The sequence below is a fragment of the Oreochromis niloticus genome, linkage group LG3 (assembly GCF_001858045.2).
Source record: "Oreochromis niloticus isolate F11D_XX linkage group LG3, O_niloticus_UMD_NMBU, whole genome shotgun sequence".
Lineage (NCBI taxonomy): Eukaryota > Metazoa > Chordata > Actinopteri > Cichliformes > Cichlidae > Oreochromis > Oreochromis niloticus.
Genome location: NC_031967.2, coordinates 65,254,135 through 65,279,662, shown reverse-complemented (window position 1 = coordinate 65,279,662; position 25,528 = coordinate 65,254,135). Strand labels below are relative to the sequence as shown.

At 40.2% G+C, this 25,528-nt stretch overlaps 2 protein-coding genes across 5 annotated transcripts in view; both read right to left on the bottom strand.

Annotated features, from left to right (window-relative positions):
* The window catches only part of LOC102078817 (zinc finger protein 665), a 1,047,781-nt gene that overhangs the window by 141,932 nt on the left and 880,321 nt on the right, over window positions 1-25,528 (bottom strand). The window lies entirely within an intron of this gene.
* On the bottom strand, window positions 4,122-24,724 carry LOC102079042 (matrix remodeling-associated protein 8-like). 4 transcript variants are annotated; one of them, XM_005464678.4, is made up of 4 exons: window positions 24,261-24,724; window positions 6,741-7,080; window positions 5,440-5,781; window positions 4,122-5,195 (listed from the first exon to the last, which is right to left on the bottom strand). In XM_005464678.4, the coding sequence occupies exons 2-4, from the start codon at window positions 6,970-6,972 to the stop codon at window positions 5,038-5,040; spliced, it is 732 nt and encodes a 243-aa protein (XP_005464735.1). In that variant the 5' UTR covers window positions 6,973-7,080; window positions 24,261-24,724; the 3' UTR covers window positions 4,122-5,037. The 4 variants fall into 4 exon arrangements, 2 of the variants coding, with proteins under 2 accessions (XP_005464735.1, XP_013122360.1); XM_013266906.3 differs by lacking the exon at window positions 24,261-24,724 and adding an exon at window positions 7,731-7,837; XR_001223484.3 differs by lacking the exons at window positions 4,122-5,195; window positions 5,440-5,781; window positions 6,741-7,080 and adding exons at window positions 21,271-21,331; window positions 21,552-21,646 and having other exon boundaries at window positions 24,261-24,576.

The window sequence follows — 25,528 nt, the reverse complement described above, 5'->3', positions numbered from 1 at the left end:
AGGTAGATTGAACACTACTACAAAACTAAACACTGAATAAACACTAAACAAAATAAAACTGGTGGCTTGCTGAACCAGATAAGTAACCAGAACAATCAGGAAACCAAACTTTATAAACAGCTTGTGTCGTATGAATCATGTGCATATAAAGCTGATGTGACCTTTTTCTTGTGAAATGAAAATGAAAGCTGCTCTGAGTCTCTGCCTGTAATATGAGATGAAAAAGTGAAGGAATGTTTGAGGAGGAGAGTCTGACTCAGTTCCACTGTCACAGTAACAATCCTGAGGTATAACAGACTATCAGGGCTTAGGGCCAACCTGCTCTCAAATCATCAAGTGCCTGATAACAAACATTTTGAGAGCTTTATGCAAACTTTTTGTAATCTCTCCTGACATTTCCTGAGCAAATTACAATTCATAGCACTGTGAAGCCCAGGTGTGCAGGGGATCATTTTTTTATTATTTGTCAAAAGCATTGATTCAGAAAACTTACCAGGTCAAAAGATCAGAGGAATGTAGCAGATGATTTAATAAACACAAGTTCAGGAAACATTAAAAAGTGGATCATCGACCTTACCTCACAGCAAGAAGGTTTGATTTCACTATCAGACCATGACTTTCTGACTTTGACTTTCTGGAGTTTGCATGTTCTTCCCCTGTTTGCATGGGATCTCTCTGGCTTTCTCACACATTCCAAAGACATGCAGTTAGTGCGGTTAGGCTATCCAGAGTTGAGACCAGGAAGCAGAGTTGCAGTCTTACACGCCTCTCTGCAGCTTCTCTCCTCCTGCTACCCCCCAAAAACCCATCTCCATAGAGACCGTGTCAGCTCCCAAACAGACAAAAACAAACTAAATACCAGCAATTAACAACGTAAAAATAAAAAATCACAAAGAAAGAACAATACAGAATCCACATCTGAACAAAAGAGTAAAACAATGAAATGTGGATTATTAAATATTAGGTCTCTCTCCTCCAAGTCTCTGTTAGTACATGACTTAATAATTGATCAACAAATCGATTTACTCTGCCTTACAGAAACCTGGTTGCAGCAGGATGATTATGTTAGTTTAAATGAATCAACACCCCCGAGTTATTCTAACTACCAGAAACCTCGAAGCACAGGCCGAGGGGGCGGTGTGGCAGCAATTTTTCACAGCAGCCTATTAATTAATGAAAGACCAAGACAGACTTTTAATTCATTTGAAAGCCTGATGCTTAGCCTTGTCCACCCCAGCTGTAAAACTCAGAAACCAGTCTTACTTGTTATCATCTATCGTCCACCTGGGCCTTACACAGAGTTTCTCTAGATTTCTCAGACTTTTTATCTAATTTAGTGCTAGAAGTAGTAGTAGTAGTAGTAGAAGTTCTGTTTTTCACCACTCTCACCTTTTGTTTGCCATCACTCGTGTTCGGTATCAATGAAGCCGTCTTACTTACTTACTACTACTTACTTACTTACACTGCATATCCGTATCTTGGGTCCTTTGCCCTGCTAGCCGTGACATCATTAGCGAAAAAAATTACTAATAATCATCCCACAGATGTAATATTATCTACAGCTACTTTCAGTACCACTGATATTCATTTAGACTCTTTTTCTCCAATTGATCTTTCTGAGTTAACTTCAATAATTACTTCCTCCAAACCATCAACATGTCTTTTAGACCCCATTCCTACAAAACTGCTCAAAGAAGTCCTTCTGTACACTATAAAGTAGGGATGCACCGATACCGATACTGGTATCGGGTATTGGGGCCGATACTGTAAAATGTGTGCGTACTCGTACTCGTAAAAGTTAACCGATACTAATGGAGCCTGGATGGGAATTTGGGAGTAGATACTCATAATTCCCATGGACTTGAACGCCACGGTAACATAAGGTGTTCACAGTTATGTGATGTAACTGTACCCTGAATTTAATTTGCCCTGTAATATGTCACAAGGTAAATACAGGTAATTAGAGCAATCAAACTGTTATGTTAATCATAAAGTATTATTGTATGTTATGTAACTCTGAAGGGAGTTAAAATATTGTTCAGAGTTCTAATTTTCTGGAGGCCCGTGAAGGTAGCATAAAACGGGACCTGTGTATCTGTTGCAATGGAGGAGGAGAAGAGAACGGCATGGAGAGATGCACGAGCTGAGCCAAAGTGAGAGACTCGGCTAGTTTTACTGAGGTTAACTAGCACAAAAGAGTGTGTGACTAGAAAGCTGACCGTGTGGGAGCTTCGCAACAGAGTGTGGGTGAAGTGACTTTTTGTTTCAACGGTCGCACCACCATGGAAAACTGTGTTTCCAGCTACGACCGCCGAGGCTAAAGGCTAGCCCGGACTGCTTGGTTACGCCACGGAGGCAGCCGCTATTGACTGTAGTAGAGCTGGACAGTGACTGGCTAACGCTGTAGCAGAGACAGCATCGGGTCCGCAGGGAGTGGATTTAGTGTGGGACTGGTGAACGGCGACCTACCGAGCAACGGAACTGTAAGTCAGACTTTTGTGCTCTTATTGGGGAGAAGAGGATTTTTCTCCATCGTCCAGCGTGAGCAGCAAACAGGCCTGCAACAAGTGTGAATGTGAGTGTGTGTGGGGCCCATGTGTGAATATTGTATGTTTAGTGGAGTTATATAACGTGTTTTGGAGTGTATATTAGTGAGTCACTTACCAAAAGGTGATAACATAAGTTTGGTTGTTTAATATAATTTGAAAGGGAATTATTTCATTTATACATTGTATTTCATTTGGTTAAGGAATTGGAATATCATTTGAGTTTAAAAAAGGGATGTGTTGTACAGTATTTGTCTCTGCCCTTACGTTCAGTAAACGTTTCATTTGTGTTAAAGAGTTGTCTGGGGTCGTTTCTTTACTACTGGTTAAGTTTAACGTGTGTGTGGTAGAAGCATCGGATTTTGTACTCGGTATCGGCAAGTACTCAGATCCAAGTATCGGTATCGGATCGGTTTGAAAAAATTGGTATCGTTGCATCCCTACTATAAAGCGCTTTGAGGCGACTACTTTTGTGATTTGGTGCTATATAAATAAAACTCTCTGACTTTATCTCCTCTACGTGAGTTTGTGTTGTATTATGTTCAAATGTTTAATAGAAAAGTATCGTTCATTCTAAATGAGGAAAGCTTTGTAACTGTCCCGACTAGTGAAGAGTGTGCCATTTTCACAACACTGCTTTCCCTCCGAGGTCGACAGTGCCTTTGAAAATGCTCTGGAGGTCCCTGTGTGGGCACGTCAACCTGTAAGAAAAAGTTTACTTGGACACACACAGATGTTTTCCTTCATGGTATGTTCATAGGAGACGTAAAAGGGCCTTTATCCTTCAAGGACCTGCAGTCCAAAAAAGCACCCCTCCGACAGCCAAACCCATCTATTCTCTGATTGGATAGTTAAATTTGTGATTGACATGACATTGACCAATCAGCTGAAAGAAATATGAGCCCATAATAAACCGACTAATGACAGCGTATGAAACACACGAGGGGAAGAGCTTAGCTATATGTATATCCGCAAGTTTGGGTCTTATTTTCCTAAGACCCAAACTCTTTCATTGCATGTATTTTAAATTTCTCTTTGATATTTGGGCTGATTGCCACCTGATGTGTAAAAACAAAGAATTAACAGATTTTTTAATCTAATTTTTGCCTCTGAGAAAAATTAGATCAAGATATGAGGATATTTGTTTAAAATTTCAATAGAAGAGTGGCAGTATAATGTCCTCGAAAGTGGATATCAGGCCCTTGTAGATCAAAATGTAGTATTTTGGTCTAGACAACCCAAAATGTGATGTAGATATATGTGGACACCAGGTTCTAGGGTTAAGTGTAAAACTATTTTTTTATCTTTCAAAGTAAAATTTGTATTTTTTTATTGTTTTGTCTGAGCAGTTATAGACACGTTTGAAAACATTTCACAAAATTTTTAGTGCTTTTGTAAGTTACACTGTAAATCTATACACAGTTCAGAAATGAACGAGGTGGAGATGGCGAAGTCCATTCGCTGGTTGGTGAGGAAGAGGAACATATTCAGGATCACATTAAAACAATACATGGAGAAGAAATAGATAGTTGGATAGGAATGAGGTTATAAAAGGATATCACAGGCAAAAGCAGGTTGGCTTAAGTGTGCATTTATTAAGAAAAAGTGAAAGGGATGCTCACTGCTCAATGAGCAGTGGGTAACATGGACAATTTGATGTTAGGGAGTAGACCAGATCTGTGAAGGGAAATGCAGTTAATTTCATCTTCATTTGCATTTTATTTTGTTCTGAACATGTGTTCATGTGGCACTAGGCCTTGTTTAAGAAAATTGACTTTTGATGTGCTCATGTGGCAGATTTAGCTACTATAAAATTGTCCTTTGAAGTTATAAAATAACTTTATATGAACCTTTGAAAAGTCATTTTGTATAAAATTTGTATAGCATTACAGTTTCTGAGATCAAAACTGTTTTACTTTTATAATCAACACCACAACTTACCCCACACCACATTTTGGGTTTTTTCCAGAAAGCTATATTTCTTAAAAAACATATTTCAGATCTACAGTGATTGTTCCCAGGGGTGCACAACATCATGAAACATATGTATTTTTGTTGGAAGCATTACTGTCATGGCCTCACTTTAAAGTCAATGTAAGTAAAAACTGGCACAACTCACCCCACTCTCCCCTTCATGATTTGCAGAAAGTTAAATAAAAGTGGTTTGTAAGCTTTACAGTTTAGCATCAGATGGGGAGAAATATCTGAGTCTTCAACCACATCAATCTTTATATTTATATAATCCTATAAACATTTTTAAACATTTTCAACTAAAGAAAAGGCTTTTACACAAACATACAACAACATGAAATAAATATTTTAGACCAACAAGAAATTAGATCTACTTAATTTTAATTTGAAATGTGCTTCATAGATGCTAAATAACCCAAACTGAGCCAAACACTATTCAGACTCAGGATCCTGGACAAGATTATTGATCATCTGTAATCCTCAGAAAATGTTTATGTTGTTGGTTCATTCTAATTATACACTATCCAGTCGTCTGCTGGATGTTCAGGATAGTTTTATTCATCAACTTTATTTTTTTTTTTTTTGTATTTTCTTTCTTTTTGTAGATCACAGACCCAACAGCAGCAGCAACAAGAAGCAAACCAAAAAACGTCAATGCAACAGTTCCTCCTGTCCGACCTGCAGGTGAGAAACAGGTGTGAGGTGTCAGCTGTCAGGTAGGTGATGAGTGAAGAACAGAACAGAATCCATTTCCTCTTCAAACTGCTGTCAGACATTATCTACTGCACTCTGATCACATCACTCAGACCAGCTGCTTTCTACAAAGTCTCATCAACAACATCTTTAGAAACAAATATCAACAACCAGGAAGCAGCTTCACCTCTGATCTCACACACACACACACTCAACTCTACTCACTCACCTGGAGGATCAGCAACACTTAGATAGATGATGCTGATGAACTTCATACTGTCTCCCTCTCTCTGGACACGGCACTCGTAGGTTCCAGCGTCATTAATCGTCACATTCTTCAGAATCAAAGATGTGTTTCCATCCTCCATCCATCTGTTCTGCAGATCCACCCGGTTCTTAAAAGATGGATGCTGGTTGGCTCTAAGAAAGTATCCATCCCGGTACAAAAACACATATCTATCTATCAGGTCAGCTCTGCTCCACTTTACAGCTATGATGATGTCATTGTTGTTTGGAGCTCGACATGTAAGAGTGATGTTCTGTCCAGACTCAGCTGTGATGTTTCTCCTCACTGAAAGAGGAAACAACACAGAGCAAAGAGGTTAAAGGTCAAAGAATCCTTCATTTAAACAGACAAACTAATTCAATGAGAAAAACGTTGTATGTAAACTACACTGATGCTCAGACACAAATTCTCTGTTTGGTTTCTAACACTTAAATCTCACCCGCACAGACAAAAAGTCAAGCTCAGCAGTACTGTGTTAGTTTTACTGTTGATTTTCATTTATATAAAATCTCTGGGTCTGTAGTTTTAGTCACAAACAAATAATCTGAGTCTAAATCTGAGTTTAAATCTGAGTCTAAATGTGATCAGATGAATTGTGACTGGCTGTGAGAAAGTCTCTGACTGCATTCATAGATGTGTCCTTTCAGCTGCTCTGATCCAACCTTTGGTCTCTAAGGAAGAGGCTTCAGGGAGATGTTTGCTACGTTGGACTGTAGGACCATCAGAAATGTGTGCAGTAACAAAACAGGCAGCACTGAAAGGAGCTCTAAGTGTTTGTGTTGTTCAATGATTTGTGCACAACAACAAAAATGGGACCTCTCTCATCCATCAGTCATCATGTGGACATTTTTCTGACACACTTTGAAGCTGATGGACGTTTTGTGTCTGCACTAAGTACGTTTTCATGAGCTATGGCACCGTAAGGATTCACTTTCACAGACTCACAACCACCAGCTTCACCCCTCCAGCTGTAGCCTTTAACATTGAGTTTCCCCACACATGTTTACAGACGAGTTAGAGAGCAAGAGAAGAAGAGACTGATTCATAAATGTCTTTGTTTCTGCTCTAACCTTACCCAAACAATGCTGCTCTACAACTCTAGACTACCAGCCAGAAAGACAACAGCTGGAGAAACATCTGTCTACCTCTGACATCCACCAGCTCATCCATACAACAAACAAACATCAACAACCAGGAAGCAGCTTCACCTCTGATCACACACACACTCAACTCTACTCACTCACCTGGATCAACTCTCAGGTGAATGAAGCTGACACCCACATTAGCTCTCTTTCTGCGGTGGGTTTCTTTTGTAATGACACGACACATGTATGTTGCAGCATCATTAATCGTCACATCCTTCAGAATCAAAGACACGTCTCCATCCTTCATCTGTCTGTCCTGCAGATCCACCCGGTTCTTAAAAGATGGATGCTGCTCATCAAGATCAATTGTGGTACAAAAGGACATTTTCATCTTCCAGGTCAGCTCTGCTCCACTCTAATACTGTTATGTTGTTGTTGTTTGGAGCTCGACATGGTAGAGTGACGTTCTTTTCAGATTCAGCTGTGATGGTTTTATGGTCTGAAAGAGGAAACAACACAGAGCAGAGAGTTTAAACCAGGGTCCCCAATCCCAGTCCACGAGGGCCGGTGTCCCTGCAGGTTTTAGATCTCACCCTGGGTGAGATCAACACACCTGAATCACATGATTAGTTCATTACCAGGCCTCTGGAGAACTTCAAGACATGTTGAGGAGGTCATTTAGCCATTTACATCAGCTGTGATGGATCAAGCACACATCTAAAACCTGCAGGGACACCAGCCCTCATGGACTGGGACCCTGGTTTAAAGTAACTGTAACAGAAGCCAGTGAGACAGAGACCACTGAGCTCTGCTAGAGTTGATGGACTGTGAAATTATACTTCCAGTTTTCTTTGCCATGAAGATAGAGCAAGACCTACTGACAGGGGGGAGGAAAAGCTCCCCTTTACCAGGAAGAAACCTCCATCAGAACCATGTTTACTTTGAACTAATACAAAAAAAACATTAAATATAAGATATATACATTATAGAAATACTGTTTTTTAATTGTGTGTGTAAATATAAGAGCAAAAACTGTAGAGAAACAAAACAGCATTTCATATATGTTTCACTGCCATAATATAGAGTGATTTAAAACACTCCAGAAACAGAGCTAGTTTAATTCATGTTTTAAAACGAGTTTAATCTCACCTGCAGAGACGAGCAGGAGGCAGACACACAGCAAAGTCCAGCAGAGAGACGCAGAAGCTACAGCAGACATTTCTCACAGATGTCTGAATGATGGTGCGATTGTTTGAGAATGCCATGAATAAAAACCTGACTAGACCGCAAGTTATAAAAGGAATTCAAAGTAATTAAAATTTTTTTTCCAGGTGTAGGTGTGTGGGGCGGATACTCTACTGATCACTCTGACTGGTTTCGGAGAAAGGTGGATTCCGAGTGTTGGAAGTGTAGCAATGGGTGGGGAAAACCAACGACTTCAGCTGGTTCTTCCTGTCTATCCACATAGTGGAGTTTACTGGTGTGAGTTCAATCAGAGTACCATCGCTAACATGGTTAACCTGACAGTCACTGGTAAGCTGAGTGTGTGGAGTTAGTGTTGATGAAGCTGTGTGTAAATGGATGAAATGATGTAGTTTGTCTCTGTGTTGAGGTGGATCAGTGGTCCTGCAGAGTCCTGTCCTCCCTGTGATGGAGGGAGATGACGTCACTCTGCTCTGTAAAACAAAGACCACTCCCTCCAACCTCCCAGCTGCTTTCTATAAAGGCTGTGTCCCAATTATTAGACCGGACACTTGAAGTACGCGCACTACGCATACTACGTACGGTGCGTGCTGTGGTCGTGTCCAAATTCATGGGCTGCATCCTCCTGCGGCCGCATTTGTAGACCGATTACGTCTATGTTGTCCAAATTCGTAGACTGCTCCGAATGCAGCCGACAAATGCGTCCTCCTTTTCCCCAAATTTGAGGATGGGTCGGGTGTATCCTTCTTGGCCCACCATATCCCAGAATTCATAGCGCGGCCCAGCCAAACTCTAGTTTCCGGCAATGGCGGCCGGTACTACATTTTAAAATTACTCTTATTAATTTTTCTGGGTCACAAAATAAACTTTTAACATATTTTCAGGTGAGAAAGATATCGCATATTTGGAAAAGTGCTTCGACGTTTTCGGAGACGCCTGCTACCCACCAGCTCGATAGCGAGCCGGGAGCTCGAGGGTCACTGAAGCCGCTGAGAACGGCACAACTCCCGGCACATCATTTTCAGATCACTACGTTTAACCCGCTACTCGGGTTAAACGTAGTATATAAGTACCTGAGACAACCTAAAAATGTTATTGTTGGGCTTTTTCAGTGTTTTGTTTGTTCATGAGTAAATCGGTTTGGCTGAGATTAAAGTGATTAGATTAGATAAAACTTTATTAATCCCCCGAGTGGGTTCCTCCTTGGTTTTTATACAGCTGACTAAACGTCAAACAGAAAACTGATTAAACAGATGTGTGAGACGGTCGAGAATTTACGCCAGTGTCCTGTTATATTTTACATAGCAAGGAGCAGACAGCCGAGTTTATTAAACTCCCTTCCAGGGAGACTCACTCAGTAGTTAAACATGAAAACAGAGCTGACGTTAGTTGGTATCTGATGAGCTTCAAAACCTTATGAACTTGTGATGCAAGGCTTGAAGATCATTTTTTTTATTCTTGTTTTCCCTGAAACTGAATCAGCACAAACCCCACACATGGTTTGTCCAAATTCAGGAGAAGGATGCTTCAAATGCCAAATTTGGAGGTAATGACATCACAGCGATGTAACGAAGGCTTTCCAAATTCAAAGAGTCCTCCAAATTGCCGACAAATGCGACCATATTTTTCAATGGTGCGACTAAAAAAAATATTTGGTCGCACCAGTCCGACCAACTGTTCGGGTAACAAAAAAAAAAATCTCTGCAACTCTCTGTATGGTCAACATCAGACCACCTATTGTGGACTAAGCCAATCAGAGATAGTCAGGGGCGGGACCTCTCTGACTGGCCGTGGTCAAGTTGAAAGTGCAGTTGGAAGAGGGAGGTGAGAAGCTTGTATAAAGCGTTATCGATTCATTAAATCCTGAATCGACTTATATAAATGTGTTTTGCCAGAAACGTCAGATTCTCAGATTAAAGCTCACAAAACTATTTCTACAACCAGTAAACAGTAAATGAGAGCAGGTACATGGACTCCACACAAAGACGTAAACACAGAGCGGACCCGACGCATCAGAATCAGCTTTTTCTTTCTCGGCTTTCTCACCCGACGGCACATAGACGTTTTTATAGAAATAGTCATTATAGAAATCAGTGATGATACCCAGCCCTAGTGAGTAGCCTAGTCCTGACAGAAGTGGATGTAGCTATGGGTAATAAGAAAAGATGAAAAGAACTATTGATAACTTTTTTGTTAAGTTCATAGCCAGTGCTCTGACACGGTGCCATCAATCTTTGAATGCTGAAAAAGCACAGTGTATCTAGAAAATTATATGCTGCAATAAATGCACTGCCCAAGTGCCCCCTCTCCCCACTGCCTTTCAGCAGCATGCAACAGCAAACAGGTCGAGGAGGCCGAGATGATAATTAAGTTTAACATTGTCTACAATATTGACAAAGCACTTTAAGCACAAGACTGTTAGTTAATAATTTAGAAATGAATATTGTCTGTATGGAGTGCTAACTGTTTAAAGTTAGGTGCACTCTAGTGCACCCATGGCAAAAAGTTAGCCTAGAGCCCTGATATACCAGCTAGCCAAACTTCAGTAACACTACAAACGTCACTGCTGTTTAGTTTTTTGCCTTTATTTATGTTGGAAGTCATAGCAGAGCTGTACGTTTTAATTTCTTTCCAAAACCCCCCAGTCAGGACATGCTATATTGTATTTAGATTAGGGATGCAACGATACCAATTTTTTCAAACCAATACAATACCGATACTTGGATCTGAGTACTTGCCGATACAGAGTACAAAAAACGATACTTCTACCACAAACAAACACACACACACACACACAAATGCAATTACATTGGAAGAGAGGTTTTATTTTATTCTCTGCCAATAAAAAATAAAATATTAGTAAAAATGACCACAAAAAATTTTCAAGTGAAAAAGGTGTTTTTTTTTTTTTCTGCAGAGGTGTTTTTTTTCTGTTCTCAAACTGATCTCCCTGTTGGAGCTCAGTCTCGGGGGAGTTATTTTTTTTTCTCCTTATCTTTCTTCATTTTGTGCTTTTCCATGTTATACCCCTCTGACCTGTCTTCCCCCGTAATGTTTGTGTAATGTATGTATGGTTGGATGGGTAAGATGGCGCTGCCATTGCAATAACATGAAATTTTACCATGTGGGACTAATAAAGGTATATCATATCATAAGCACTTCTGTTAAATTATTGCGGAGTGTCCACATCGTAATTTAACAAAATATCACTGAACTATTGGCACTGTCTCCAGCTTTCAGAATAATAAATAAACACTTTTGTTTGGAATAAAATAAACACAAATTAGGTTTGAGAATAAAATAAACGTTTAAATTATTGCAGTGTCCATATTGTAAACAAACAAACAAAATAACGAAAATATTTGGCATTGACGAACAAACTCCTCATCAGTCCACTGTGCCATTAAACCGAGGACTGACAGCGGTTGGGAATTTCATATCACAGCTCGAGTATGCTGAGAAGACGGTTCAATCCTGTTTTCCAAGACCGGCATTGGCTGGTCATCCTGGGGCCTGTTCTTCGTACCTCGCTAAGTAAGTTAGCCGGATTTGAATGTTGACGATTTCGCGTGATCTTGGATCGTTCGGTTCTCCGAAGCTCATCTGGGACTTGCTGTCATAGCAACAGAGCCGTAAGCGTAAACCTGCTCGGGAGCAGGTTTACTTTATGTAAACAGGATTAGATCGCGGCCACTCAGGTATGTCCGCTGCATTTATACGAAAGGAACAGCGATATTTCGCCACTGTTTTACCATAAATAAATATTATCAATGTAACTAAAGATAATGCAGTATTTGATGCTTTATTGATTTCATACAGATACATACAAGTCATTTCAGAAAAAAAGGGAAATGTATTATTAATCATTCTATTACATGTATTTGATCATTCCAGATGTAATTCATATTTTAGAGTAGTAATAGTAAATTACTACGTGCAATCAAGATCAGAGACCACGCTACAAAAGCGAAGGTGGAGTTGGGAAGTCTGTTGCAGCCATGTCCTGTCCGTTTGTACGCGAGCAACCCATTGCGGAAGGTGCAAGATTGATAAGGAGGGTTTACAGAATTCAGCGTAGATTGCGGGATAGACGGGATCCTTTAGCTCAGCGCGACAGTGTGCTCATAGAGAGATATCGATTCTCCCGTGAGGGTATTATTTACTTTTCTCTCTCTCTCTCTCTCTCTCTCGATATATATATATCTCCCAACTTACTGTGCATGCTTCAGTCACCCCTTGCATGGGAACAGGTAAAAGTGATGGAGTGTTATGTCAAACTACACACAAAAAAACCCACAATGTCAATAAATGGCACAGTACGTAAAGGGGTGTGACGAGGGGGTGCAGGACCACCACCTGTCTTTATGTGCTCTGCCCTTTTCTGGGTTGCTGTTATGAACAAACAAACAGATTATTCCAGGGTCTCTTGTCATAGACTAAAAGCAATATAAGTGATAAATATTACCATTCTGTAGAATATTCCTATATTTCACTTTTACTTGTTCCCATGTTCTAGTGGGTCCTGTTGTGGCTCTAATGTGGAAGAGGATATGGTGTAATATAATATAATGTGGTATAATATAATATCACATGATATAATGTAATATCATGGATCACTTACGAGTGTAATTTGTCAGCAACTTTCTGCCAGCCCCCTCTCCTTGCTTTTGCAGCCTTTGCAGTGTTCTCCTGCGTTTTAATTAAACTCTGAAACTCCTGATATCCCAAAATCAAGAGTTCTTGCTCTGCTGCCGTAATACACTGAGTGCGCTCCTTCCACATCTTCGCCGACCAATCACAGGGTTGCCGATCAATGTTTCTACTATCGATGCGTAGCCCCTTTTAAGCCACCCAGTGATCTCAGATTACTTCATCCAGCTGTACTAATCGTCAACAACAGGTGCGTTCGGAGAACCGGATTAGCGAGCTCACGGTTAGCGCGATGATTTGATCTTGGATGTGTCATTTGATCTTGGATGTAGTAAGCGAGGTACGAAGAACAGGCCCCAGAGCTATAAAATGAGTCAGAACCTCTGTTATTGTAACTGCCCATGGATTTTCTTTTGACATTTTTCATTGCTTTTAACTCCGTTAAATGTCATAAATTCCGTTTTCATGGATGCCTGGATGTTAAACTCAATTGTTACACCTGGTAGAGCAGAACACTGATCATTTTATTAAAGATGAAAGACTTTAAACAGTTTTTCAACTCTCAATAATGCCACAGTGATCGTTTGATATATGGACCTTGTTGCGAAATCAGTTTCACCCTGGTTCTCTTATTCCTCAAGGCATCCAGAGACGGCACCAGAACTCAGTAGTTATTTCACAAAACTAGGGATGCACCGATCCCGATACTGGTATCGGGTATCGGTGCCGATACTGTAAAATGTGTGCGTACTCGTACTCGTAAAAGTCAACCGATACCATGAACCGATACTAATGTAGCCTGGATGGGAATTTGGTAGTAGATACTCATAATTCCCATGGACTTGAACGCCACATAAGGTGTTCACAGTTCACAGAAGAGAACGGCATGGAGAGATGCACGAGGTTAGCTGAACCAAAGTGAGAGACTCGGCTAGTTTTACTGAGGTTAACTTGCACAAAAGAGTGTGTGACTAGAAAGCTGACCGTGTGAGAGCTTCGCAACAGAGTGTGGGTGAAGTGACTTTTTGTTTCAACGGTCGCACCACCGTCCGTGGAAAACTGTTTCCAGCCATGACCGCCGAGGCTAAAGGCTAGCCCGGACTGCTTGGCTGCGCCATGGAGGCAGCTGCTATGGACTGTCGGAGAGCTGGACAGTGACTGGCTAACGCGCTGTAGCAGAGACAGCATCGGGTCCGCAGGGAGTGGATTTAGTGTGGGACTGGTGAATGGCGACCTACCGAGCAACGGAACTGTAAGTCAGACTTTTGTGCTCTTACTGGGGAGAAGAGGATTTTTCTCCATCGTCCGGCGTGAGCAGCAAACAGGCCTGCAACAAGTGTGAATGTGAGTGTGTGGAGCCCATGTGTGAATATTGTATGTTTAGTGGATTTATATAACGTGTTTTGGAGTGTATATTAGTGAGTCACTTACCAAAAGGTGATAACATAAGTTGGGTTGTTTAATATAATTTGAAAGGGAATTATTTCATTTATACAGTGTATTTCATTTGGTTAAGGAATTGGAATATCATTTGAGTTTAAAAAAGGGATGTGTTGTACAGTATTTGTCTCTGCCCTTACGTTCAGTAAACGTTTCGTTTGTGTTAAAGAGTTGTCTGGGGTCGTTTCTTTACTACCGGTTAAGTTTAACTTGTGTGTGGCAGAAGTATCAGTTTTTGTACTCGGTATCGGCAAGTACTCAGATCCAAGTATCGGGATCGGATCGGTTTGAAAAAATTGGTATCGTTGCATCCCTACACAAAACCTTTATTCATCTTTATTTAAGCATGCATTCTTCTAGAAGGGAAGACGAGGCTGCAGCTTCGCAGTGTATACAGCACTATAATGACCAGACCTAATTCTTTTGAAAACCTTACATCTTTCCACAGGTTTCCACTTCATCAGACATCACTTAGACACAGAGCTGGATGAGGCCAGCACAAACAGCAGCCTATTCGACAAAGATGATGGATCCATGGGGTCAGGAAAGCCAGAAGCAGGGGAGCTGGAGAGGTACCTTTCATGTCCATTCACAGGATGTGTGGCTCTATTGCATGTCTTTCCTCACATCAAGAAGCTGTCGATCAAAGTCAATACAGCTCTTTCTGCATTTGGAGCTTGTGAAGGACCTCTTAGTCATGCAGGACTCCTGTTCACTGCAAAACAGTTACAGCTTCACAGAAAGAACCTCGAGAGCAAACTGCTGCTGAAGCTTAACCATCACTTCACTGAGTGAAGAAATAGCATATTTTTGCTAAATATGCAAAAATAGATGCACACATGTACAACTTATGGTAAACTGAGCTGCCTTGTATGTACATATGTTGAAGATGCCTCGTTCTAATGTTTTCTCTGAGGCTGCTATGCCATTTGGAGCAAAAATGAATATAAAGTTTACAGCATATCTTGTCACTGGAAATTGTTTGCAACATTTATATATTCATATTATTTACTGTAGGTATTGGTGAAAAAAGTTTTATGTTGTGAAAAACCGAAATATGGAAATTAGAATTGCTGTGCCTTATTTTGTTGATGTTTTTACATATATTCCTTTTGAAAATAATACAATTTGTATATTTATTTATTTTTGTTTGTCTGATAGCATTTATTTATAAAAGAATCGGACATTTTAAACAGTTACTCGCTACTTGAGTAGTCTTTTCGCCAAGTACTTTTTTATTCTTGAGTAACTTTTTTGACGACTACTTTTCACTTTTACTTTATGTAAAAATGGTACGAAGGGTTAGTCCTTAGGGACTAGTAAAAGCGCTATACAAATACAGGCCATTTACCATTTACCAAGGACGGTTTGGTTTTTGGAATAAGCAGACAAGGGAATCTGCCAGTAGGCGTTGGTTAAATCCAGCATGATAAAAACCAAAGTGCTTAACCATGACCTGGGCAATCATGGCTCAAGAGTTGGGAGTTCGCCTTGTAATTGGAAGGTTGCCGGTTCGAGCCCCGGCTTGGACAGTCTCGGTCGTTGTGTCCTTGGGCAAGACACTTCACCCGTTGCCTACTGGTGGTGGTCAGAGGGCCCGGTGGCGCCAGTGTCTGGCAGCCTCGCCTCTGTCAGTGCGCCCCAGGGTGACTGTGGCTACAATGTAGCTTACCATCACCAGTGTGTGAATGGGTGGATGACTGTGTATGTAAAGCGCTTTGGGGTCCTTACGGACCAGTAAAGCGCTATATAAATACAGGCCATTTACCATTTAACCAGTCCAGGTCAACGCGGGGCATGGGATAAGCATCAAACCTTGAGACCTTGTTCACTTTGTGACAATCATGACAGAACCGAATGAAACCACACACTCACTTGTTAGTTATCTGAAAGCACCTTAAAGACAACCGGCCCCTCTCAACAGCTAGGACAAATCATCTGGCAAACAGATAAGCATAGGAGACCAAACACTGAGAAACAAATCCTCATTACCTCCTGAGATAACAGCATTTTCAGCTCCAAAAGTTCAAGCTGTTCCTCTGGACGTAGCGTTTTGTGGGAGAAACGTTTCGTCTCCAGAGACTGAAGAAGTCACTTGGATGAGTGACGAAACGTTTCTCCCACAAAACACTACGTCCAGATGAACAGATTCAACTTTTGGAGATTTACTTTCCTGGATGATTGAGAATGTTTCAAGGAGCATTTTCAGCATTTCAGCCAATTCCCTTTGAACAATTTGTCTCTTCTTCTCAGGCAACCTGTAGGGCCATGAACGCACTTTGACGCCAGGTTGTATTTCAAAGTGGTGCTCCATGAGAGACGTACAGACGAGCAGGGGGAGAACACATCTGCAAACTGCTGTTGCAATGCAGGAACATCTCTCTGAAAACTTCTTGCCCACAGCACGTTTTTGAGGAAAATCAAACATTTTATGACATTTTTGTCCTTAAAAAACATTTCAGAGTTTTTATTGAACTGCAGTAAGTCAGCGTCAGTGGAGAACAGCCAAGTCTCCTCCTCTGATAAACCTCCACCTATACTAGTTGAATTAATTTGAATCTGAAATCATGGCTCATACTACTTATTCTGAGACACCAAACTGTTTAATAAGACGAACTTTACACAGAGTTCATCAAATACAACTAATGCTTTAACATTATCATTAAAGGATTTAACAATACAATCTTCAAATCATCAAGAAAACAGCTGCAGAAGATGTGGATCAAAATTAATTCATTAAAAAAACAACATATTCTTTGAAAGAGTCCTGCTTTGGATCCTCTTACCTCCCCACCCCACGGTCTGCTACACAGATCGTGACAGAGTGATCCCGCCACACATGGGTGCAACAGACTCAATGGAGAGGCTAAGGTCAGCGGAGGAGCACACGCTGTAAGGGAAGTGTAAATTATTTATTTCATTTTATGCAGGATAAATGTTGCATCTGTTCTGCGGAGCTTTCTTACAAACAAAAGCAAATCCTCAGTGTTACAGAGGCATTACAGAGCCAAACATGAAAATGAGGAGACAAACACACTGAGAATGAACACAGGTCGGCCTATACTGACACTGAACAGCTTTATCATTATTATTTTTTGTTAGTATGCGTTTTATTTTTCAAATCAAGCATCTAGGACAACTGTTCTGGACCAGGCAGTCCTGAATTTTACTATAAAGGACTGCCAACCCCTTAGTATTGTGGAGAGTGTCAGAGAGAAACATTCCAAGATCAGAGGATCCTTTAACGTACTGGGAGAATAGGAAGACATCTTATCAGAACCTTTTCCACCTGACTTTACAGCTTGTGTACCCAAGCTTCATCTGTGCCTGTGAGTTTTCCAAAGCTGGGGAAAAGGTGTAAAGGTGTATACTGAATGCAAAAAGATTGGATAAACTTATTTTTCTGAATGGAAATTTATAATAAACTCTGAGTCAAATGGGTAATATTACATTCACAATTTTCATTTCAATTTTCACTTAATGTCATTTACACTATATTTTAAAGATGTAAATGGCCTGTACTTGTATAGCACTTTACTAGTCCCTAAGGACCCCAAAGCGCTTTACACATCCAGTCATCCACCCATTCACACACTGGTGATGTCTACAATACTTGCAATATAAAACATATAAAATGATTCCATAGAAAGTACAATACCGTACAGTGTATAAGTATGACTAGGTCATTGAATTGTTGTGAAATGTTGTGAGTCTCAAGTAAGTTGCCTGCAATGATATTTAAGGTCCAGCAGGTGTCAGTATGGAGCAAAACAGCAAAACTGTGTCGACACAGTGCTGATACAGTTTGGGGAATGTGCTGAAACGCTTCACGAGGCCTCATCTACCCATCACTAATCTTTATGTAAAATAATAAATGTTGATAATGTGTTCACCTATGGAAGTGTATCAAGAGGAAGAAGTGACCTTACAAAAAGATGATATGAGTCTGTCTTTGTGGCTTTCTGTGCTCCAAGCTTTATAATAGTATATTTACTTTTAAACATGAGTTATTATAGTTAGAATTTTCAGTTCATGTTTCACATGCATTATTTGTCTTTATGATTTTAATTGTAATTTAAAATGTGTCATCCATCATTCTCCCTGAGGAGTCGAGTTACGGTGACTTTGTATCTTCTACAAGAGACACACAAAAGCAAGTTAAAAAAAAAAAAAAAAAAAAAAAAAACTGTCGAGGAAAATATGGCAAAGTCCCAAGACTTACAAAAGGAAGCCTATGCCAGACAAGTCCAGAAGAAGTACAGAAATCTTGTGTACAGCTTTCAAGATGAAGTTCTTCTCTTGAACATGAGGAAACGTGGAAGGAAGGGAGGAAGGTTTTTCAGGACCCTAGACCATTAAAGACATCACTGGCAAATGTGTGAGATTAAAAAACACGGAAGGAGCAACTTTAAAAAATCACTACAGCATTGACCATATCAAGCCGTACAGAAGAAGCCACCATGTAAATGTCAGTGACAATGAAAAATACCCAACTCACAGTCAGACAGTGAACAGCAGCACAGACCTGAAGATGCCCCCCTGCCATCCTCCTGCTAACCCTCAATGCCAGCAAAGTCCAGAGGATACCAGACCCTCTATTATTTGGAGAGGTCAGTGAGGTGAGGTGTTGACCACTACAGAAGCAGTTGTGGTGGAGCAAATGCAGATAGCTTGCACCCTACTTGAACATCGAGGTAAGTCCAGTACAGTCCTTATCACGTTAGAGTGTGTACTTCCAATTTAAATAGTGCTTTTCAAACATTTTCAGATAAGACCCTTCTTAAAGTCTAGTTAAAAAAAAAAATTCAAGGGACTAATTTGCCATGAAGTAATTGTGGAGAAAATGTACTATTATTTTTCTTTATTAATCAATAAATAATGTTTGATTAAAACCTAACCATGAATGTGTTTCAGGGAACAGTGAGGACTACTGCATTGTTTGCTCTATGTTAGATGCTGACGCTGACCGCAGCATGATTGAAATGGCAAAACAAAACAAAAGAAACACATAAGTCTTAGTATCATTACTTGCTAATCATGTTGACTAATAGTATTCACCAAACATAATATGAGCCATTTATTTTTCCTTTCCAGGTGCTGTGTGAATCTTGCTAAAGATGGGCACATTTTGCATGTGCAAAATATAAAGGGAGCAACCAAGAATATAAATGCAAAAAATGTAAGGAAAACACATAACTTCAAATAAAAACAGCTGTCTTTTCCCCTCCATGTCTCTTTGTATTCTTTGTCAACATTAGATGATTGTGTGCTGGAGGCACGTTTTGATAGTGTGATTTGGCCACCTAAAGATCCTACCTAAATAAATCCAAGCTGGAAGCATGTTCTGAACGTCCTAGCGAAATAAATCCAAGTTTTTAAGTGTGACTTGGCCATCTGAACGTCCTAGCTATAGATATGTATAGATATGTACGATGGAGCCATTAACCACGTAAAGTAGCATATTCTGATAAGACAGCACGGATTGATAGACAAGACCATAAATTTACGCTACGGTAGGATATTGTGACAAGGTAGGACGTTTTGTCAGAACACCGGTGTTAGCTTATGCTTGTGCAATAAAGCTTATAAAAGGCAGCAATCAGATGTCCGAGCCTGAGTACGACACAGTTTCATCAGTTAAAACACACCCTTATGGTGGGAATTTGCTAAATTAAAGGTAGTTAGCTTAGTAAAAACCGTACAGTAATCAAGACTTAGCCAGACCCCGCGACGGAGAAGTGGAGGGTCTGTGTCGGCTATGGATAATCCAGTAACACTGAGACACAGTGTCTGCACTTGCATTGTGTCTCTCCTGTATGGATTCCCTTATGCTTTATCTTTAAGCTCATGTGCAGAGGTGAAGGATGACCCACACTAGTCACAGATGTGCTTTTTCACCCCACTGTGGAAGAGTTCATGTATTTTTAATGTACTTGGTGTGTGGAAGCCTCTCCCACATTCTTTGCAGTAGTTCATTTGGTCTCCAGTGTGTCTACGTTGATGTGGTTTTAGGTCCTGTTGATGATTGGCGGTTTTTCCACAAAGGTCACAGAGAAACTCTTTCCCACCACCACAGTGACGACAGGGTTGAGAACAGGATCCATCTGTGTTGCTCTGCTTCTAAACAAAGACCGTTTAAGTCAGGGAATTCCTTCAACATTTTTATCCTGGACATCACCTTAAATATCTGCCAATGTCCAATTACGTTTTAATGTTCACATTATAACTTACTGGGCGAAAATGACTCTTCATTTTTCCAAAGAGTTTATTCAATATAACTCCAAAAGTTTACTGATCACACTTGTTCCAAACAATCAGGTTACAATTACAAGATAAAAATAAATGCGTACCTCACAGTAACTGCACTTGTAGAGTTACTTTCTGGTGTGGTGGTTTTCCTGTTGGTGCTTTTTCAGGTAATGTGGAGCTTTATAAGTCTTCTCACACAGGTCACATTTATAAGGTCTCCCGGCAGTGTGGCTAAACATGTGTCGTTTTAACTGTGCATCTGTGGTAAACATTTTCCCACACTGATCACAGCAGTAAACATCATTTCCAGTGTGAATCCGTAGGTGAATATTTCGGTAGTGTTTGTCACTGAAAACTTTTCCACAGAAGTCGCAGCTGTACGCCTTAATTCCAGAGTGGGTAACTAGATGCCTTTGTAAGTTTCTACTTTGAGCAAAAGCTTTACCACACAACTCACAGCTGTGTGCTTTTACGCCACTGTGGATGAGTTGATGTGTTTTTAAGGTTTGAGCCTTTTTAAAAGACTTTCCACATAAGTTGCAGCTGTACGGTTTAACTCCACTGTGGATGAGTTGGTGTGTTTTTAAGTTTTGAGCCACTGTAAAAGACTTTCCACACAAGTCACAGTTGTATGCTTTAAATCCACTGTGGATGAGTTTGTGTGCTTTTAAGCCTCCAGCCAGGGTAAAAGACTTTCCACACAAGTCACAGCTGTGTGCTTTAACTCCACTGTGAATGAGTTGGTGTGTTTTTAAGTTTTGAGCCTTTTTAAAAGACTTTCCACACAAGTCACAGTTGTATGCTTTAAATCCGCTGTGGATGAGTTGGTGCGTTTTTAAGTCTCCAGCTTGGGTAAAAGAATTTCCACATAACTCACAGCTGTAAGGTTTAAGTCCACTGTGGATGAGTTGGTGTCTTTTTAAGCCTCCAGCTCGGGTAAAAGAATTTCCACATAACTCACATTTGTAAGGTTTAAGTCCAGTGTGGATGAGTTGATGTTTTTTTAAGTCTCCTGACTGGGTAAAAGACTTGCCACACTCATCACAGCTGTATGCTTTTAGTCCACTGTGGATGAGTTGGTGTCTTTTTAAGTGTCCAGTCCGGGTAAAATCCTTCCCACACTCATCACAACTGTATGTTTTCTCTCCCTTTCTTCTGTGAGGTTTGTCGGCCTCCTGAGAGAGCTGACTTCTTGCTCCATGTTGGTCCTGCAGTGAAGACATATTGATAAGAAGAGAAAATCTTTTGCTTCATAAAACATTTGAGTTCAACTGATGATATTGTTGTTTCAGTGTGTGGTCATAAAATCTGATCTTTGTATTTTCTTTTAAACTCTGTGGTTTTTGGTTGTGAATGTAGAGTGTAACAGCAAACCAACCGGCTGTGCACACAGTTTCAATAAAAGTGTAACTCTAATATTTTTCTCACCTTTTGTGTTGAAGGCATTGTTTCCACTATACTGGCTGAGCTGAGTCCAAATGGCTAAAATTCTTCCTCTGCTGTTCCACGAGACTCTTCTCCTTCTGTCACGCAGCAGGGACACAAAAGTGCATAAGTATGTATGTATGTATGTATGTATGTATGTATGTATGTGTGTGTGTGTGTGTATATATATATGCGCTTTCGCCTACAGTGTGAACGTAGAATTAAGCGCCAAACCATGCTACCTTTGTGAATGTTACCTACAAGCAGGGGCGTCGATTTGGCATGGACGGAGGGGACACGTCCCCACCAATATCCAGCGATTATTGAATTGTCCCCACCAATAATTTGATCGCTTCTTGTATTAAAAAAAAAAAAAAAAAAAAAAAAAAAAAAAAAAAAAAAACAGATAGAAAGAAAAAAAAAAAAAAGATCTGTCAGCGTCTCATTCACCCAGCGGTGCAGAAAGAGTTAAATTACGTTCTCTACTGGAGTCCGACCTTATGTGACAAATGTCAATGTGATTGGCTGAGCCTTTCAGGGAGCTCTGTTTAGTTTCAGCAGCGGCAAGCCTGCGCTGCAAGGAGAGGAGGACGGTAGCAGAGGAAGAACGTGCATATAAGAAAGTATTTTTCAAAGAAAGAAAGCTGTAAGTCACTTAAAGCCAAGTTCACTCATGAAATGTGTCCGTCATAATAACGTTACAAGCTATGCTATGCTTTGGCCCACATCAGTCTTTAATTGTATGCAACCAAGCAGCACTATTAGTTCTCCCAGTCTCAGAGCAACATGTCTAATTTTGATTGAAACTGTCAGAAAAAACGGCAGCCTCGAGCAAGCCAGGATATTAGTTTAAAGAGGCTGTTAAAATTATACGTTAAAATGTTGGTGACACAATAATTTCATCCTAGTGGCACTGACATATTCATAGGGTTAATTTTTGAGACAAAATATCATGAGGTAGTCATGATTTTGCAAATATTCCACCTTGTAGTGCAGTTTGCACTACAATTGTTAGGCTGCTGATGTAAATTGATTGATTAGTGTAGATTTGACAAAGAATCGGAATTGTCTCACTTTTTATATGGCACGAATCAATGTGTTATTTTGTCAAGAGGCAATATGTCCTAGTGCAGTCAGAGGGGAAAAGCCAGGGCAAAAGGTGAGGCACATCAAGCACAGAATAATGATTTTGTGGTCATCTTAGATGAGTTTTATGGACAAAAACCACCGGTTCATTTAGTGTTCCCTTAGTGCTAATGTATAAGAGAAGTTGGTGTACTATAACTGAAGTAATCGTGTTAAGATAAGATTACCTTTCGTTTTGTCACAGCAGAAAGGGGACAGTGCAAAGTTATATAGCGAAAATTAGAATACAATAAGAATAATATACTGTACACAACTGTACAGAATAGAATAAAATATACATTAGGATAAAAATAGAATACAAATGTTATATACACCTGAGTAAAAATACAACTTACAACGTCTTATTGCACGTGTGTGTGTTTGATCAGCTGCAAAAGTCTTTGTTGTGGAGTCTGACAGCAGTGGGGAGGAAAGACCTGCGAAATCGCTCCATCCCACATTTAAGTCCTTAAAGTTATATTCTTTTATTGTCTTGACTGTATTTGAAGCTATTTTTATTTTTGTATGATACCTGATTTATGTGGAATATGGCTGAAGTAAACTAAAGTCTAAAATAGTTAGTCAGTCATTTGTTTAATAGTAATTTAACATTATATAATTCACATATAAAACTATGAATTGTAATTTTAAATGGTTTAATAGCATGTAGAATAGCATATGTAGGCAAGTATATTTCTCCTTTTTTATCAAGAAGCAAAGACGAAAAGGAAAAAAAAAAGGAGAAATAGGGCGGGGTTCGGTGGTTGAAACACCCGTCCCCACCAATGCCAAAACCAAATCTACGCCCTTGCCTACAAGCATACTTTAACGGGTAAAATGAAGTGGCAAACTATCCTGGCTGTATGCATATGAGCTACAGGTATACTCTGATGGGCAACGTTAAGTAGCAATCCGTCATACCTACTTACATTGGTGCTGGAATTAGTCTCTGTGACAGCAGAAATGTGCATAAACTACTTAAGGTAGGACGTTTTGACAAAGTAGGATGGTTTGGCAGAACGCCGTTTCGTTCGTGAACGACGCATCAATAGACTCGACTCCATTTGAGAACACACAAAGTAAACTGCACGCGTCAGTTGTGCAGCGAAAACGCCGAAATCAGAGTCATAAAACGTATGAGGGGGACGATAACGACGAGATGATTCTCTCGATCGTTTACTCTTGCTGTCCTGTGAGCAGCATCGGAGTAGTGTTAATTGTTTGAGATTTTCGCGATGGCGTCGCGCATGAGATTCTCACAAGGTAAACTCGCGACATTTTAAAGAGCATTTCAAGAGCAACAAGACTGTCGGAGTGTTTGCGGTAACCTCGCAAATTTCACAGAATGAATACTTGGTGTTTATTTTGTCGTTTTCTATGTAGCGGCTCCTGAAAAGCCACATCTCTTCGACAAACGCCAATTAATCTGGACTATTTTTCTATATGCATTTCTATCCCCTAGCAACCGCCATTTCATAATGTTGCAAGCAATCACAAATTCTACAGTCTGTCAAACTCTAATGTATACTAAACAATCTACTATTCTCAACGTAAAATGAACCCACATTAAAAAAGCTCGGTGCTTACCTTTAGATGAGCCCAAGAACTCCGTGATGAAGCTGGAACTCTTTCCAAACACAGGAAACGGAGCAGGTACCCACGTGGTTCACGCTGATCTCAGCAAGGTGTGCAGATCGAGGCAGATATATTCCTCTAAGTTTACTAATTAACTCGTTTCATAGAAAAGCACTTCTCTCTGCTCGCCTCATCTCCTGCACGCGCACGCTCGGCCCTTCTTCTTCTTCTTCTTCTTCTGACATTTGTATTGGCGGTTGGCAAACAACTGAAAGGTGCATTATACGCTCGGCCCTCGTTATCCGGGTCTGCTGTGATTTGTTGCTGCGCGGTCACGTGATTCAGCTACGCGTGGGGCGTTCTAAGGAGCTTGGAAAGAAGAGCGTCTCGCGTTCTTTAGGCTGGGCATACCATTGCCTGTGTCCCAGTTTATATATACCTGAGACTGTCACCTGTCTGTCTGTCCTGCACTCTCTCTCTGTTTCTTTCTCTCTGATTGTGGAATAAATGTATGAACATGTATTTATAAGTTACACTTGTGTTTGAATCCTGCAGCTTATCACACATTTGATTTCCATGTGTGACGACTGCAAGTGTCCAGAGTGAGGACAGACTGAGGGACCCACTGCTGCAAATCATCTGTGAGGCTTTGCACCCCTGATGATCCACCAGAACAAACTCAGCAGTGTGTGAGGAAGAGGAGGAGGAAGAGCCAGCAGCAGCTGACAGATGGAGAGAATAGACAGACTGTTCCCTGTTTGTGAAGGACTGCTAGAAAAGTTTAACATAACTAACTGTCTGTCCTGAATCAGTCTTATTAGGTAATGTTCAAATAATGTTATCATTCCAGTGTTTTCAGTGTGGGAGAAAGTACTCAGGGCCTTCAAGTTACACACTATGAAATGCAGCAACAAGTTTAATATTCAGAAACCTGAAGTATGTATCAGCAGCAGAATCGAGCTAAAAATAAATGTTTGTTTCAGTTCTGTGAAGCTTTAAGTATTTTGGATTAGTAGTACTGCTGTGTTTGTTGCGTCATGTTGCTGTAATTGTTTATATGCTTTATATATTCTCAGGTAAGTTGATCTATAGTGTTACATCATATTCTATAAGGATGTTATGTGTTTGTATACTTTCTGCCCAGTTTGACCCATTTAGCAGAAGTCAGCCTGTTTAAGGCTCTGATATCTATTCTTTATGACTTAAAGCAGTTATGACATGGTCTGATTTTCTCACCCAATAAAGGAATATTTCATATATCAGTCTACTCTTCATTCTAT

Bases quoted from the DNA above. Each gene is read 5' to 3' on its own strand.
- LOC102079042 (XM_005464678.4), bottom strand. From the start codon at position 6,972: ATGAAAATGTCCTTTTGTACCACAATTGATCTTGATGAGCAGCATCCA. The intron at 5,782-6,740 runs GTGAGTGAGTAG...TTCCTCTTTCAG, and splicing joins TCACCTGAGAGTTGATCCAG to TGAGGAGAAACATCACAGCT. The intron at 5,196-5,439 runs GTGAGTGAGTAG...TCTCACCTGCAG, and splicing joins AAGTGTTGCTGATCCTCCAG to GTCGGACAGGAGGAACTGTT.